The following is a 16,338-nucleotide window of genomic DNA, read 5'->3' on the forward strand; positions in this document are numbered from 1 at the left end:
TTGTTGCACATACTTCCTTAGCAAGATAGTGTTTGGTGGTGTTGCTGGTGGGGGGTGTAATGAGTACAGCCAAAGGATCCCTCTTCTTTGTTTCCCGTGTACAAGGAAAACAACATATTTGCTCAAATGGATGTGTTGCTAATATGATACGGCCCAAATGAGTAGTTAAACATGGCAAAGAACTACCTTAGTTTACATTTTAAGAAAAAGTAAACAAAAAGATAATTTAACATCTAATTTAGAGTTTCACATCTGCTAGCATTTTATGAGACACAGAAAGGCTTTAACAGAAGAAATGGAATGACTTCAACTAGCTGTATCTTTCACATAGTTTATACATGCTAGATGATAGTCAGCTAGGTTATTGATTTTCATCACATATACCTAGATGGTTGATAGGGGATACACGGAGAGACTAGATGTTTAGGACTAATAAATACTACTCCATTCTGAGTGCAGTATTATAGGAATTTTTTTACATGCTATTGTTAGATCAAATGTCAGAGGAAAAGCCTGAAGAAAATAAGACCTTAAAGAGTGCTATAAGAAAAAATGAAAAGGAAACAACTAAGGTGTAACAAATATAGGAGTGTCTTCTCAATAAATGAAGGAATGAAAGTAAAAAAAAAAAAAACAACCTTTCCAGGTCCACGAAAAAATAGGAGTGATGAAAATAATTTTTCATGTTGAAATATGCAGTGGTTCCTAATGAGAACTGTAATGGAGCAATGTAACCGATGGGATAGGACCTTAGGAAGGTGGCTCTCTTAGTATGTGACAAAGAGGGCAAATGGCTAAAGCCACTGGCAACCTGGGAAATCCCTAGGGAATGGGGCAGATCAGATCCCACTTTATCTGTATAAATTTGGGAGCAACACTTTGATGCTCCCTCTGTGGAAACATGGGAATCTTCTTGATGCGACAGTCCAGCAGTTGTTAAAAGACTCCTCTATGTATCTCTGTTGAGTCTTAGTGGAATCTAATTAGCCTCACACATACTCAGATAGTTGTTTCCTGTGTTCCTGGATACCTTTCCTTTATTCTCTTGGTTTTCATGCTGAGCCTGGAAACCCCTTGTCTCTGCTTACCCCAAGCTTCTCCTAACCTTCACTACCCATTCATCTTCAATGATATTTCTTGGTGGAAAGTCTTTATTGCCTCCATTTGGTTAATAAAGATGAGGGTGTATTCCTTCCACATTATCAATAATGTCTGCTGGTCCAAAGTAAGGAAATGAAAAGGGACAGGTACAGATAAGGATCAAGGAAAATTCACCAATGTCTCCTCCAGCTTTTGTTTGGGGGCTGAGAGCCTGACAGGCAGCTAGGTCCTCATCTGGATTATTTGTTGTTTGGCATTATCCAAACAATTGCAACGGATATATTCTACTCTATAACTCTTCAGAGTGAGTTCCTGAACCAGTGCTAGTTCCTAGGATCATGTGCCCTAAGAGCTGACATCATCTTCAACTTTATGGCCAAGGTAAAAATGTGGAAAACTTCAAAAGCATTAGAAAACGCGCCCAGTGTTGCAGTGGCTCACGCCTGTAATCCCAGCACTTTGGGAGGCAGAGGTGGGTGGACCACCTGGGGTCAGGAGTTTGAGACCAGCCTGGCCAACATGGTGAAATCCTGTCTCTACCAAAAATACAAAAATTAGCCAGGTGAGGTGGTGGGCACTTGTAGTTCCAGCTACTCAGGAGGCTGAGGGAGGAAAATCACTTGAACCCAGGAGGCGGAGGTTGCATTGAGTCAAGATCACGCCATTACACTCCAGCCTGGGCGACAGAGGGAGACTCCATCTCAAAAAAAAAGAAAAAAAAATGTGCCCAGTGTAGAAAAATAAAGGGCTTATTTATTGTTGAGCTCACCATCCTGTGAAATCACTGAATGATTTTTTTTTCCAAGCCCGTAAATAGTTTTCTCAAGATTGTGACCAGTATTTCTGATCTTAGCTAAGGTTAGAAGAAGAAATAGGCATGTATACTGGAGTTGTTTGGTTTATAAAATAAAATCTGATAATGTGAATCATAATAGTTTAGTGATATGTTACAAAGCTGACTTTGCTCAGTTGTTTTTTTTTTTTAAGAGCAAGAAAGCTTTCAAAAATATAAATGAGGTGATTTAAACCTGTTTTTCTGAAAAAAAAAAAAAAAAAAAAAAAAAGGTTGGACAAGAAAATCTTAAAACTTATTTTGGTCTATTAATTCTACCCTGTTTTTCCTTTAGCTTCATAATGTCTAATACAAAAGGTTAGTAAAGTATAAAAATCCATTTATAAGAAAAATGAATTAAAACTGCTGCTAACCAGAGAATATACTTACGCATGGTCCACTAAACAGGCACATTTAGTAAAAACTGCCTGCAGCCATTAATGAAAATAACCAAAGATACTTCTAAGGAGGTGCATATAGATGAAAACCTGAATGAAAATCACTTAGAGGGAAATACCAGAAAACAGTAATGAAATGTCAAGGTTCTTTCAGCTAACCTCAAATCTATAAGAGTGCTAATTATAAACATTACGCCTACAACATTTAACAAAAATCAGCAATATCAAGATGAGTCACATTAATTACAACAAAAGAGGAGTCTTAAAGCTGATCAGTATGTGAAATCTCACTCTAAGACCCTTTAAAATAATTAGGTTCTCCTGTTCCTGGAATCTTAAGAACGAACACTAATCTTAGAAGGACAGGACTGTGATAATATTAGCTACTATTATCAGCAACTATATTAATCTTAAAGAAGTGTATTCTCTGTCTCATTCATCTCCTCTTACGAATAGTAGTATAAAGAGAGTCCCACGGTATGTTCTGGAGAAAGAAACAAAATCGTCACAAATGGAAGGAGTGAATGAATATCCTTAAAGGCACCAAATGCATACAAAATATCATAGGAGAGTCTTCAGATTTTACATGGATAAAATCATAAGCATAATAGTAACTACAGAATAGCATAGACAACATTAACAAGTACCTATCTCCATATCTTACAGTTACGCTGAAGTTTTTACTGAATGCATCAAATAACTAACAGACACATGCACTAAAATGAGCATCTTCAACCTATCAAGAAGTTTGACAGCTGTGTAAGTACACATGGAGTCCTTTTCAGAGAACTGCAGATAGCAACGAAGATGCTAATGTCATTCTTCATTCATTGTAATATCTGAAAACTCTAAACCTTACAAGAAAGGTTTGGATATACGAGTATCAGTGGAAATTGACAGATTTTGGAAAATGAAAGACTCAAACACTGATGACAACAATTTTACTCTGTCAAGGAATCCTAGAGTAAATTAAATGGAAAGAATATTAAGTGAATGAATAATATCTACAGAAAGAACATCTACTACTTTTCATGCTTGAAAGTGCTACTTTCAAGTACATTTAAGTTAATACTTCTATAAAATACAAGTAGGAACTTATTACTTCTAGAATAATCAGACCTCCAAAAGGATTACAGGCATAATGCCTCTCAAAATTCTAGTGCTGGCACACTGGCTCCCACGCACATGGTGTATTCAGAGCCAAACCGATCTAAAGCAGTTGTTTTGAGAATAAATGTATCAGGCACCAGAAAATGACAGGCAGTAGTAACTGCTTGCCAATGGCTAGATATACTCCTGAAAACAAAAGATGTGTGCCCTTAGGAAAAAAAAAAATCTTAAAACAAATCATTCGGTATTTAACTGAAAACAACCTAGACTGGAAGACACAAAGGTTGTAATTGTAAAACAGAATTGTAAGGTTTATTCTGAATTCTAAGATTTTTGGTTCTTATTGAGTGCTTTGTAACCCAGGCAAGATGTCTAACATCTGTTATTATCATTTTACTTCTGTGGAAACAACATATAAATACGTAAAGGTATGTATAGTAAAATACTCTGAAAATTCAAAATGCCATAAATAGATTTTATGACTGTCACTTCTGTGGAAATGCCATAAACAATGATGAGTCAAAGGGTGGATGAGTGGATGGTCAATTTGAAGTCTATGCTGCTAATGACTTACTCCAATAAGCAAAGAGCATTTTCAAATACTCTGATACAAGCAGACAGACAGAAAACTTCAAACTTATGCTTGCAAATTTGGTACATCTGCAAAATACCAAAATAGTTATCCCAGCAAAACCTCCCATGCTTACTATTTCTACAGGTCTAATCTAGATTGAGACCACAATAGTGACAAATATGATTATCTGACAGCCATCTATCATTAAACACAGACCAGATTAGAAATTGTATGGACAGGTTTTAAACACAACTTTCTAAAATCAATACTCCTCTTGTCAAAAACATATATGTGAGCATTAGGGTTATGTTTTAGCTTAATGAATAAAAAAAATTTTCCCTTCTACAGCTGTGTTGAAGTAAAGTAATGAGGCAGCAGCTCAATATGTACATCCATAAATACATATATGTGCACACATACCAAGCAAAAATGTCCTTCATATTTATCTTTCCTCTTTAATCTTCATATCATTACACTGAAAAGCTGCAGTCTGCCGCCTCAAATAGACTTTGATTCATCATCTTCCCGAAGGTGTAAATCAAGAGATCTTGCCTCATGCTATAGTGTATGTCCTTGAAAATTCAGCTTCAAGAATCCAAATCAGCTGGTGTTATGCAGTAGAGTAAGCTTGTCTAAAGGTGACTAATTCAGACCACCTTCAACATAGAAATATCTGCTGACTATATTAAAATATAAACATGGAAACCTGGCCACTGGGATTTTGCTGAAACTCACAATCTGGTGATCATAAATGAAGACACTCAGCTCACTGGAGGTGTACCTAGCAGCCTGTCAACAGTTCTTTGCTTATTATCATTACGGTGCTCTTAACTCTTCTATGTCCAATGACTGCAATTTGTGGCAAAGTTTATGTTCATGGAGTATGATTTTTACAGCATAATCTAGAGTATAAGCAATAAACAAGGCCATGAGTCAAGCCAATGAAAAGGAGATCAACAATATTAAAATGAGGATGTAACTCAGAAGGAAAAATCATTACATGGATTTCATAACTGAGCTCTGCCACGGGGTATAGATTTGGTAGTCCATCTCCCCTTCTCCCGCACACAAGGAAGAAAAAAATCCCAGTAGTTAGAAGCAATAACATTTCATGTGGTGAGTGATTCATTTGAGGGCTCTAAATTCTCTTGATCTTTGCTTCTGAAGCTTGAGGTTTGAAACCCAAGAGCAGGTGGAATCTATAAAGACTGCTGATTGCCATTCCTTAGAGCATTTGGTAAAATAGGCTATTTTTAAAATTCAGCAAGATGGGCGGTGATTCTTCCTGAAACAAGTTTGAACAGGAGAATTCACCATTAACCTTTTCCTTGCTGCTGTAAAAGGTCCATCCCTATTCCATTTCCCCAGGTAAGCCCCACATGCATTTCTTACCCAGGACTGTGATGGTGGTGTAACTTTCCTGTGGGGGATCGGTGTAGAGCTGGCAAAAGTATCTTCCTTCATCAGAAATTGAGACGTTTGTCAATGATACTTTGAGCTCACTGCTAGAAAAATTCAGCAACTGAAACCTGCTGTCCTTCAAAGCTGTGAAACAAAACATGGAATTAGTGATTGTAAGAAGGTGGACGGACAGTCTATTTTCCTTAATTATTTATTAAATCTTGCTGTATCTGGTACTTCTTGACTTACTATTTTGGGTGTTTGCAGTAACTTCATGTAGACAAATAACCCTGTCCAAAGGAAGCTTATGCATATGAGTGCATGTGTGAGTGTGTGTGTATGTGTGTGTGTGTGTGTATATATATATATATATATATATATATGCACACACACCCAGCTACACACCCTTCTACCTTGGCACAATTCTAAATGCTGTCAGTTTTCAGCACTTATTCATACATGTTTTCAGGTTTTCTACTAGAGATAGACAAAAAGAAAACAAAGGGAAAAAGCAGGTCAAGAGTCCCCTGAAGCAGGGACTGCCAGGGCCCCCTAGCCTTTGAGCACTGGAAGTTCAGGGACTAGGGCCTACAGCCTTTTAAAATGCCTCAAAAATTGTAAGTAAGGCCTTCAAAAAACAAGGGTTTCAAATTATGAAACAGAACTAAAAAAGCCTTCGTATTAATTACAAAAGCAAAATGAAAAATTATTTTAAAAACTTACAATCTAATAGCAAAATAAACCTAATCAACTTGGAAGCACCTTAAGATATTTGATGTGATTTGAGGTGGAGCTGCCAAAAGTGGATGACCTCGAGCCTGCAGGGGCCTTAAACTGGTCCTGTGGTTTCCTAAGTACATTTGGCTTCACAGTATGAAACTGATTAGGCATTAAGCAGGAAATCAAAATCACTGCAAAACTGATATATGTCGGCCTCTTATTTAGTTCAAATGTTCTCTTTCAAAATCCTTTCTTAATTTTGGCAAAGACTAACTTAGTATATGACAAAAATTAACTTTAAGAAAAGAAGCTGGCTTATTTCCTTTTATCTTCCCTCAACCTTTTAAATGTTCCTTAGGTTTATCAACGTTTTCCACAGGTCATGAATGACCCTGAGGTATTGGGGAGGAAGGGAACAAGCAGCTGGGAAGGGACATGCTTTGCTTTGGTTGGGCACCAATGCTCTCCAATAACAGTTTTTTTTTTTTTTTTTCAAAAGATTTGATTCTTGCTCTTACTAAGCCCTGACACTGATATGAACCATTTCTATTCTACACAAGTTCGTTGCAATTTTGTTTTTTGTGATATTACATTTGGAAAGATTTCAGCATACAGTAACTTCCATATGCCAAAGGCTATGATGAGAGAAGACTTGGTTTTATGCTTATAGGCATGTATTGCCTTGGAAACTTCAATCTTCAAACCAAAGGGATTACCTTTCAGAATGCTGTATTTTCCTTGCCTTACCCTGTTTGAGTTGTTTGTGTCAGCTAAGTATTTGGGACTCGATTGCAATTTACCTTGAATTACTACAATCAATTTCTATTGCAAAGTAAGACTGCCTTACTTTTAAAAGGGGCCATTCAAGGTTTCTATTAAGTAGAAAGATTATGATTGCCTGTCTCTTCTTCCCTCTAAAGAATTGACTAAACTTTAAGCATCTAACATTAAATTTAAAAAAGGTGGCCTTAGCAATCTCTTTATCAAGACAACATGTAGGTAAAAAAGTTGCCATCTGCAACTATAGAGATGGAAACTTACGCCTGAAGTCCCTGAAATAAATGGTCTGCCTGTTGGGATTCAGTAGCTGAATCACAGAGTCGTCACTCTTATTGACTTGGCAGCTGATGGTCGCAACCTCTCCCTCGATCACTGTCACGTCTTTCGTAAACAGATTCTGTCCATCACCTTAAAAAAAGGGAAGAAAAGGTCAGAGGAAAATTTCCATCAATTAAAATGTGACCAATGGGATCTATTAAAGTGGGAACTAGGCATATTAGAAAATGAACACAAGTAGCAACATTTAGCATGGCTCTAATACCTTTCTTTGTAGTCTACAAAACAAGTCTGTTAATCCAAGGTAGATCAAGGGACAAAATACAACTAAGCCTGGAATCATCATACTCTCAAAAGCTGTGATACAAAAGGTTTCAGCCCCTAGTACTTTGTACTAGTTGAGTAGTATATTGAGGAGGTATTGGAAAGGTCAGAGTACCGGCTTTTGTGAATGCTGAAGCTCTTACAAATGGAGTAGGGAAGATAGACACAGCCAACTTTAGCTTACCTGCCCTTGATCTAAGCTATTTGGTCAGCCTCACAGAAACTCAAGGAGCCACTTAATAGAAGTAGGTAGGAGGGTTCAATAAATAATCTCGTCTTGTTAGGTGATGTTGACAGTCCCAATGCATAGGCAGTTCATCGTGTGTGAGTGAGTGACTCTTTGGGATCTCAATAAAATCCTGGGAAGGCTTAGGGTTCGGAGTTTGTTACTCTGTTCTCCGAAACTCACACCTTCATGATTCACCCAAAGCCCCAGGCATCTCTGAACTGACACCCCTATCTGCAGATCACCCCCCCACCCACTGCCAGCCATTTAGAAAATCTCCCTCAGAACATGTCAAAAAGTTGAGGCTTTCAGATTCACTGATATATAAGAATTATCTTCAGATCTGCCCTAGTTTGTTGCTTCTAAGATTAGTGACGGCAGCCTGGGCCACCTCATAAATGTCCTAAATGATCCACAGCACAGGTAGGAGGAGAAGTGAGTTCAACTCAGAACCAAAGGATGAATTGTCCAGTGTTCAATGTCACACCTGGCATAGTAGGGGATACAGAAGTATATGCTGTCCTAGCCTTTAAGAAGCTGCCATGTGGGTGAAAACCAATACCTTATCCCTACTTACAGAACAAAAAGTGTGGTATAGGCAGTCGGTGTAATGGTCAACAGGGAAGGGGAGAGAGAGAGACTGCTTTTTAGCTGTGTGATCTCTGGAAAATTAATTAAAGTCCCTGAGCCAGTTTCCCATCTGAAAAATGGGGATAGTAATTAAAAGCTATCTCACAGGGCTGATGGGAGGATGAAAAAGGATAATAAATATAAAGCATTTAGCACTGTGTCTAGTTTCTCATAAAACTGAATAAATGGCAGCAGCTGCTATCATCATCATCATCTTCATTTCTCTACACATCAAATACAAAGATTTATTAAGCCATTCTGCATTGGGAGTAGTGTGGATCCAAGAATAAGGCTCCTGCTCTCAAGGACCTCCCTATGTAGCTGTTTTACACTACAGGGCAGATTATTTGCTCCTTAAAAAAAATGATCCCACAGAAAGAAACAAAGGTCAAAGATAAATACTCATCCAAAGAAAATTTGAGACAGTATAAATAGAGATGCAATTAGAATAAATGGAAGGTTTCCACCTGCTATCGTATTTCTGTTGAAGGATCCTTTTTTTTTCTTTGCTAGGACATACTGGGAAAGCGTGAGAGGGGTGGCTAAGATGGCTGTAAGCCAAATCCACCTAGAAATAGACCAGCCCCCAGCAGAGGATTAGAAAAGAGGAAACTAAAAGGATAAGGAAAAACAATTATTAGAGCCACAGATAAACAAAAATTTCTGGTGCTTGAGGAGCAGACCAAAATGAAACCCAACCTCGAGCTCTGTGATCCAGGGAATTAACCCGGGTGTGAGCACGCAGGCCCACAGGGCTTGTAGTGAGTGAGAGGGTAAATTCCCCGTAGCTTGATCCAGCAGTGGAGGCTTAGTATGCCGAACAGTGTTACAGAATAACAACAAAGAGAAAAGGTGATCAGAAAAAAAAAAAAAAAAAAAAAATGAACAGATGCTTATTTTTTCCTTAGTGCAGTACTGTGACAAACACAGAATTCAGAACCCAGCTGGAGAGAGAAAGTTTATTCCCAGATTGGAGAAAAGAAAAAGGAGAAGAAAATTTCTACCAATCAAGTGAGGTTTTCAAGGTGATTTTGCTGGCCCTGGCAAAAGTGTGTACAGAAAAGCCACCACTCTCACAGCCTCAGGTAACGTGCAATCTACTAAGAAAATTAAGAAAAAATTTAATTGTGTGATTCAAGGGCTATAACTGTCTTAAGGCATAGGACTTGCTTTGAGTAGACTAGAATACCAAACAGGGTCTTACTGGGTTATGGGAGGGATTTCTTCTATCAAAGGAAGTATATTAGCAACACAAATAATCTTCAGTTTACAAAAGATACATGTGGAAATGCCTGGTGACAGGCATTAATCCCTTCAACATAAACCAAGGCCTTACAAATCCTGACTACTATCTTGCAGCCACTGGGACTTAAAGCCAGTTGCAATTCAATTATGCTTTAATAGAATAGTTCCTGTGGAAATAACTGTATGCTTTAATTTTAGCTCTTTATTGAAAACCTAAGGCTAGTATATTCTGAGAGTAGCATACTACACTCATATTAAGGCAACAAAACATGTATATAGGGAATGGGAAAAGAGGCATGTTGTCCATGATTTTGTCTTTTAAGCAATGACAACAATAAAACAGAGTGAGGTTTTGTTTGTTTTCTAGAAAAGTCTAAACATTCTTAATCACTTATAATTGAGTACTATAAGGCCAGACTATTTTAATGTGTCACTACTGAGTGAATCATTCAGGTAAAATTTTTCCATCTGCAAATGTTTGCCCTTGCTGTGCTCTGGCACCTAATGTGCTCTGCAAATCCATGGTGGTATCATCATCATGACTGTATTATTTTCTAAAATTGCTAAGGCTAACCTAAAATCCAATGTCTCAGAAAATGCCAATTCCTAGCTATGTTAACATGGTTATAATACTAATGCTAAAAAATTATAAGTGATCATGAAATATTTTGCTGAAAGATTATCAAACGGCCTTGGCTGATGGTGGTGGCCCAAGGATGTCATTCTGTAAAAATCACCAATAAATTATATGGGTCAGCTGCATGACAGTTATGTTACACAGAGCTCCACACTTTAAGGCGCCATAAGATGGCTGCAAAGGAATAATAATGACCTATTTATTTGAGGCAAAGGAAGTGAATGACAGTGATGAAAATATGGTATGTATGTCAGTACTCTTAACTGCCTGAAGCCTTTATGTAAAAATAATTTCTGCTTACATCCTCAAATATTTCTTCCAAACAGAAGGGTGCACTGTGACTTGATAAACTTCCCCTTGAAATAGATATCATGACAATTAGGTAGCTACAAACACAATTTGATGTGTAGCAGAAGGGTACAAATAGGCAACTTTGGTGCCTTTCTTCAAGAATCCATTTTTAAAACCTTTCTGATTTTCTAAAACTCAATTAGCAGATATAATGTCAAGGCAGAAACAGCACATGTTCTGGGCAAAAGAAATCAAATAGGTACAATATACTGTAGCCATTAAATAAGGCTGTTAACAGGAAGGTAATTTATTTTAAGGGTGGAACAATATCTGGCATGTACAGACATTTTTGACTGCTAATCAGTGTATATGGGTGAGGTTTAGAAGACAGAATCCAACTGGATTTTTATTTGTAACAGCAACTATATTCCCTATAACTCCCCAATTTGCCAGACAATTCCTAAAAATAAAACTATGGCACTGGAGAGTCCCATTCGCTTACAATCAAGCCTCCTGTGGTAAACTAGAAGTTGTTAGGGCATTCATCACAATGAAGAGAAAGCTTATTGTCTAAAGAAAGATAAAATGTATTTTTATGATTAGTAATGACCATGACAGCAGAGTTGTTGGGGTAGGGGTGCAGTGGGCACATAAATCCCCTACTAATTCAGTCTTCAATTAACATAGTTTACAGATTCTTTCCTAAAACCTCATTTTATTATAAACTCCATTTCAGTGACATTACATAAAACACTTGCCTGGATTGGAATCTATTCAGTCAACAATATGGCCACCGTAGGGAGGTGACAGGGCAAATCTTAAATGAGACATGGGGAAGGGAACAAATGTTTATCCAGGGCTGGGCACTGTGCAGGATGCTTCACATACTTTTCTCTCTCAAACTCCTGGAGTTTTCAGTATCCCCGCTTTAAAGATGAAAAACCTGAGACAGAGAGATTTAAATAAGCTGCCTGATGTCATTCAGCTAAGTGGCCAAGCTGGTGCTTGAACCCGGTTCTATCAGATTCTCCGGCCCACACAGCTTGCACTTTTTACCAGCCAGCATCAGGCTTTGATGCCAAGGTTCATACTGGCTCTGCCTTGGAAAATGTACTTGTTTTTAAAGAGGGTTATTTGCCTATGAGCAACTTCTGAATTTTTTTATTTCCATATTTTATCCAGAACACAATTACACACTTTAAGATGAGAGAGAAACTGTCCTGAATGTAAAACACCTTGTTTACTACTGCCTCCTTCTTTCAGTGCTCGGCACTCTGCCCCTAGAGAAAGCCTTTATTACCAGTGCATGGCGGCCTTTTGCCAGCACCACAAGCTCTCGCCCCCACTGCCTGGCTGTTCATAAATAAAGCACTTCATTTACACCGGGGAGTCTCTCTACTCAAGACTATAATAAAAGGGCAAGTCATAGTTAAAACAGAATTGAGTTTATACTATGGCAACTACGTAAACTGTTACTGACATAGAGAAGGAGCACCAGCGACTTTTCACAGGGAAGACAGTTTGCCCAGAGAAAAAGCAAATACAGTCCCTTGACCTACTCCTTTCAGTAGCAAAATCATATTAGGAAAACTAATCATATTAAGAAAACCTTCTGCTCTATGGAAGACTGAACCTAACATTAAATCAGCACATAGGAGTCAAACCAAAACTACTGATTGTTAAAAAAAAAATCATCCTGCTAATGATCAATATAGTAAGTTATTACTTTAAAAACTCTATGATAGTTCTTGAAATTTTACACAAATGAAAGGCTCAGGGTTATTCATTCCTACCCTCCTAGGTTTGAAATTTTCAAAGAAGCACATTTTGGAAAACTTATTTTCTTTAGATGTGTGAGCCTTCGCTGACTTGAAACTTCAAATGACTTGTCAATTATGCTCATTTCTGTTGGATGCTATTTCTACAGCCCTGTTCAGGATGGGCCCAGCTTGGAAGAAGAACATCTAATCCCTACCTGAAAAAAAACCATCACTAGCAGAGGCACTGCAATTCCTGCTAACATTTCTGAGAACTAGTACAGAGTTGAGTACGTTTCAGGAAAAGAATGAAAAATATTAAGATTCTGCTGAAACCCAGAGGGAAAAATCTTTCTAACTACATATGTTCCCCCAAGTCAACGTAAACACAGTGTTCACTACAAATCATTAACAAAGCCATTAAGATTTGATGTCTATCTAAGCAATTATTGTCAGCATATTTTGTACATTTCCTTTAAAAGACTCACTCCTATCTTTCAATTCATTAAACTGTTCCCTGCATTTACAGAGTTTATATCAAATCAGAAACCTATTTGAATTAATAAGAATTACAGTAAAAGTAATTTGAAAATAAATTACTCAAAGTTCAAGCCACAAAAGTGTTTGATGAAAGAATTTAGTTCTATTTAAATATTACAGTAACATTTTTAGGCATCCAATGTACAGACAAGAGACAGTGAGAACCAGAGTCCAAAGAGAGGGGCCCATCAACTGTAGATTTAAGGTTAAGGGTGTGACCTCTTCAAGACAAATGCAATTCTTTATTTCTGAGACAGGCAAATATCAACCTGCATGAATACTTTAGTATTTATCTGAAATCAAAAGCAATCAATCTGTCTGCTGTTTACAAAGCCCCTCTTAACCTTTTTGATCCTCTCCATGTTTTGTTACACCAAACAGTTAAGTCAAATATGTTGATTGTCTGCTCCAAAGACTGTCTACTTAATGGTGAAAATAATTATAAATGCCAACCATACAGTTCACAGGCTTAGAGATAAAATAAACTAAACCAACTCAACAAATAATGGAGTGAACAAGAATACATGACATTGACCCAAACACTTTATCTGTATCACCTTGTTTTTTATAGAACCCTATGGAATCCAGAATCAATAGAACTGAGTAGAAAGAAACTTGGAGATCAACTCTCTCACTTTAGGCCCAGGGAGGAGATAGGCCTGAAATCATACGACAAGCATGAGGCCCAGCTACGAGTAGATGCCAGACGCCCTGACCAAGTCATCAAGATATTTCTATTCTTGGCTCTTTCTAGATAACACCTTTTATTTATTGCTAATTACAAAAGCAATATATGCTCAAAGGCTTTTGTTGTTGCTGTTGTTTTGAAAGCTTTATTTTATGTAGCATTTATAACACTGTATCCTATGGCATGGAGACGGTCAAGATCTCAAAAGAATCTTCTGCTATATAATTACCGTTGTGTCACTTGAGCTTATAAAAGGAAAAAATATTTTATTTAATTTAACCTCCTTTTATAATCAGTAACAGGTGAGGCAAATTTTTGAATGGCAAGTTAAAGAGTAATCCTTCTCTGTGTTGGTTTTTTCTTCAATTAAAATTGTTGATTTCCCCTGAATACAAAACAAAAAGTATCATCTGACACAACATTAAGCTATTCATGAATATTCTGTATACACGTTCTTGTTTAGTTGACTAATGGCAAATTAACGTTCTCTATTTTCGCTTAAACACATACTATAGGTATGTTTGATTAGCATTGAATTCCAAAAGCTGATTACTATGCATGGTTTGATTATGTAATTACATAATAGAGTATAATGGCTCCTTTGGAGTCATTATGATCTATATGGCAAATATGTTTCAGTTTTGCTATAGTTTAAATACATGTTGAAATGACAGCTTATAACAAGGTTCCACTTTTCAGTCTTATTGGGCATTTTCCCATTCATCCTAACAACTCCTTGACACCAATTAAGGTCTATTGTGTCAAGCTGAATACACTTTTGAGAAATTCCTTTTGTTTTCTTGGCATTCAAAAGAGGACATTAATTTTAAAAGCAGTATTAAGCAAAAGGCCTGGTTTAAAAAAAAGGCTGAAATTCCATCCTTCATCCACCCTTTGAAAGGTCTGCAGGGAATCACATCTAGTTCATTAATCATTGTTCAGACAACCACAAGGGGGTTAAAGATGGAATTTCACCTTTAAGTCCAGAATGCACATGAAGGGAGAATAGCCAAGAATACTGATGCTTAGGGTGGTGGCTCACCACAATGCATTCCGCTCAGGGTCTAACTCAACATCAACCACACCAAATAACACAAAGACCTGTTTTCTCAAACCTCATATCTTCTAGTGTCCCTTATATTCTGAAGTTCCTTTGGGGAGAGGCAGCTCTGAAATAGTACAGCAAAGTTTCTCCTTCAGAGTCCCCAGACTGGGTTTTCCACAGCTATAAGGCCAACAAAACTTACCTGGTGAATAGATTTTTGACAATTCCACCCTCAACTTACACACTGGAAAGTAGTCAGGTTTTAAAACAGTTATTGGGAAGAATTATGTAAATTAGGAAAAAAGTTATTGGAAAGAATTATGTAAAGTATCTTTTGTCCCCATGAAATTCTTTAATGTCAGCTGCAAGAAGAGTTATTTCTGCTTTTCTCTCCCAAGAGAATGATCTCTTACACCATGCCAAACCAAAGGTGACCAGAGTCTTGACTTTAAAGACTAATATACATCAAACCATTTCTACCTTTGTGTGTACTGGTTTTTGACATTAAGGCTGAAGAACGGAGGTCAAGCACAGTCCAACTTGTATTTACATATAGGATGGGTATCTCTTGTGAAAGAAAACATTGATTAGATGGGTGAAAATTCCTTTCAAGGAAGACTGTGACAAAAGAAAGTAGTTATAGCATCCCTGCCTGTACTATTTCAATTTCAACCATCACATTAGCTGCCTTCCCTTTAAAAGACTGAGCTCAATACGACTTTTTAATCAGGGCCCACATCACTAAAAGGGCCAAGCAATTATGACGCTTAAGGTCTGGGCTGTCTGATCCCATAAAAGGAAGAGGTGCAATTCCCTCTATAGAATGTTTATGCGGAGTGACACCCATCCACTAAACTTGAAGATCTGAATTAGCTTTTCCATTGAAATTCACTTATCAAAGAAGCTAACAGCCATAAAAGAAACAGGAATATAAAAATAAACCATAAAAGATAATAATAATCATTGAATCCTTTTGCTTTTCACACTGGAAGGTGAAAACCTGAGACTTTTTTCGCTCACTCCTTTTCATAGCTGGATAGGTTGCATGGCCTTTTCGTTCATAAGCAAGATAGCATCTTTTTTGGAGAGAAGATAGGCTAACCCTGAAGAAAAACTCTCTCCAGTGGACAGGTTTTATGAGAATTAAAAGAGAGAGAAAGAAAAATCGAGTAGAAAACACACTGTTTCATTTGTTTGTGAGATGGCATTGAAACCACCTTGTGGAAGAGTCATTTGAAGCCTGCTAAATCTGCTTAGAGGCTCTTGGGAGAAGGGTGGGGGGGGGCTCTTAAAAAATATTAATTAAACAATAACTGCAGTGATCCAACAAACGTGGACTTTGGAGAAGAACAATCTGAAGGCAGAAGCTTCTTATAAAACTAATTGTGTTGGCAAAGCAAGCAGTTTCTTCTCAATGGATTTGATTCTGTGATGCTCATTTATGGCAAAAAAAGAATAAAAGAATAGTTTTAGATTGAGCTGCCTTAGTAGCAATTCAAAGCTGGGTGGTATTCCAGTATTTCAAAACATATGAAGTTTCTTTAAGACAAAATGGAGTTGTGCTGAAGGCCAATTGTTGATCTTCTGTATCAACCACTTTTGCTAATGAACTTATAATATGATATTATACTCTAGGAAACATTAAATGACTGCTTTCTAGAGTGAAAACCGGTTACACAAAATTCCACTGTTGACAAGCATGGACTATTTAGAAGGAAACTCACATTCTTTTAAAAGGGATGAACTATGTAAGTAGCAGCTGA

At 37.3% G+C, this 16,338-nt stretch overlaps 1 protein-coding gene across 7 annotated transcripts in view; it reads right to left on the minus strand.

Moving 5' to 3' along the window:
* The window catches only part of CADM1 (cell adhesion molecule 1), a 333,594-nt gene that overhangs the window by 59,411 nt on the left and 257,845 nt on the right, over window positions 1-16,338 (minus strand). For all 7 annotated transcript variants that reach the window (XM_055273222.2, XM_055273223.2, XM_055273224.2 and 4 more), the window contains exons 2-3: window positions 7,178-7,324; window positions 5,408-5,560 (exon numbers count right to left, since the gene is read on the minus strand). In XM_055273222.2, coding sequence (XP_055129197.1) covers window positions 5,408-5,560; window positions 7,178-7,324 — 300 coding nt within the window. The remainder of the gene's footprint in view (window positions 1-5,407; window positions 5,561-7,177; window positions 7,325-16,338) is intronic.

The sequence above is a fragment of the Symphalangus syndactylus genome, chromosome 3, assembly GCF_028878055.3.
Source record: "Symphalangus syndactylus isolate Jambi chromosome 3, NHGRI_mSymSyn1-v2.1_pri, whole genome shotgun sequence".
Classification (NCBI taxonomy): Eukaryota; Metazoa; Chordata; class Mammalia; order Primates; family Hylobatidae; genus Symphalangus; species Symphalangus syndactylus.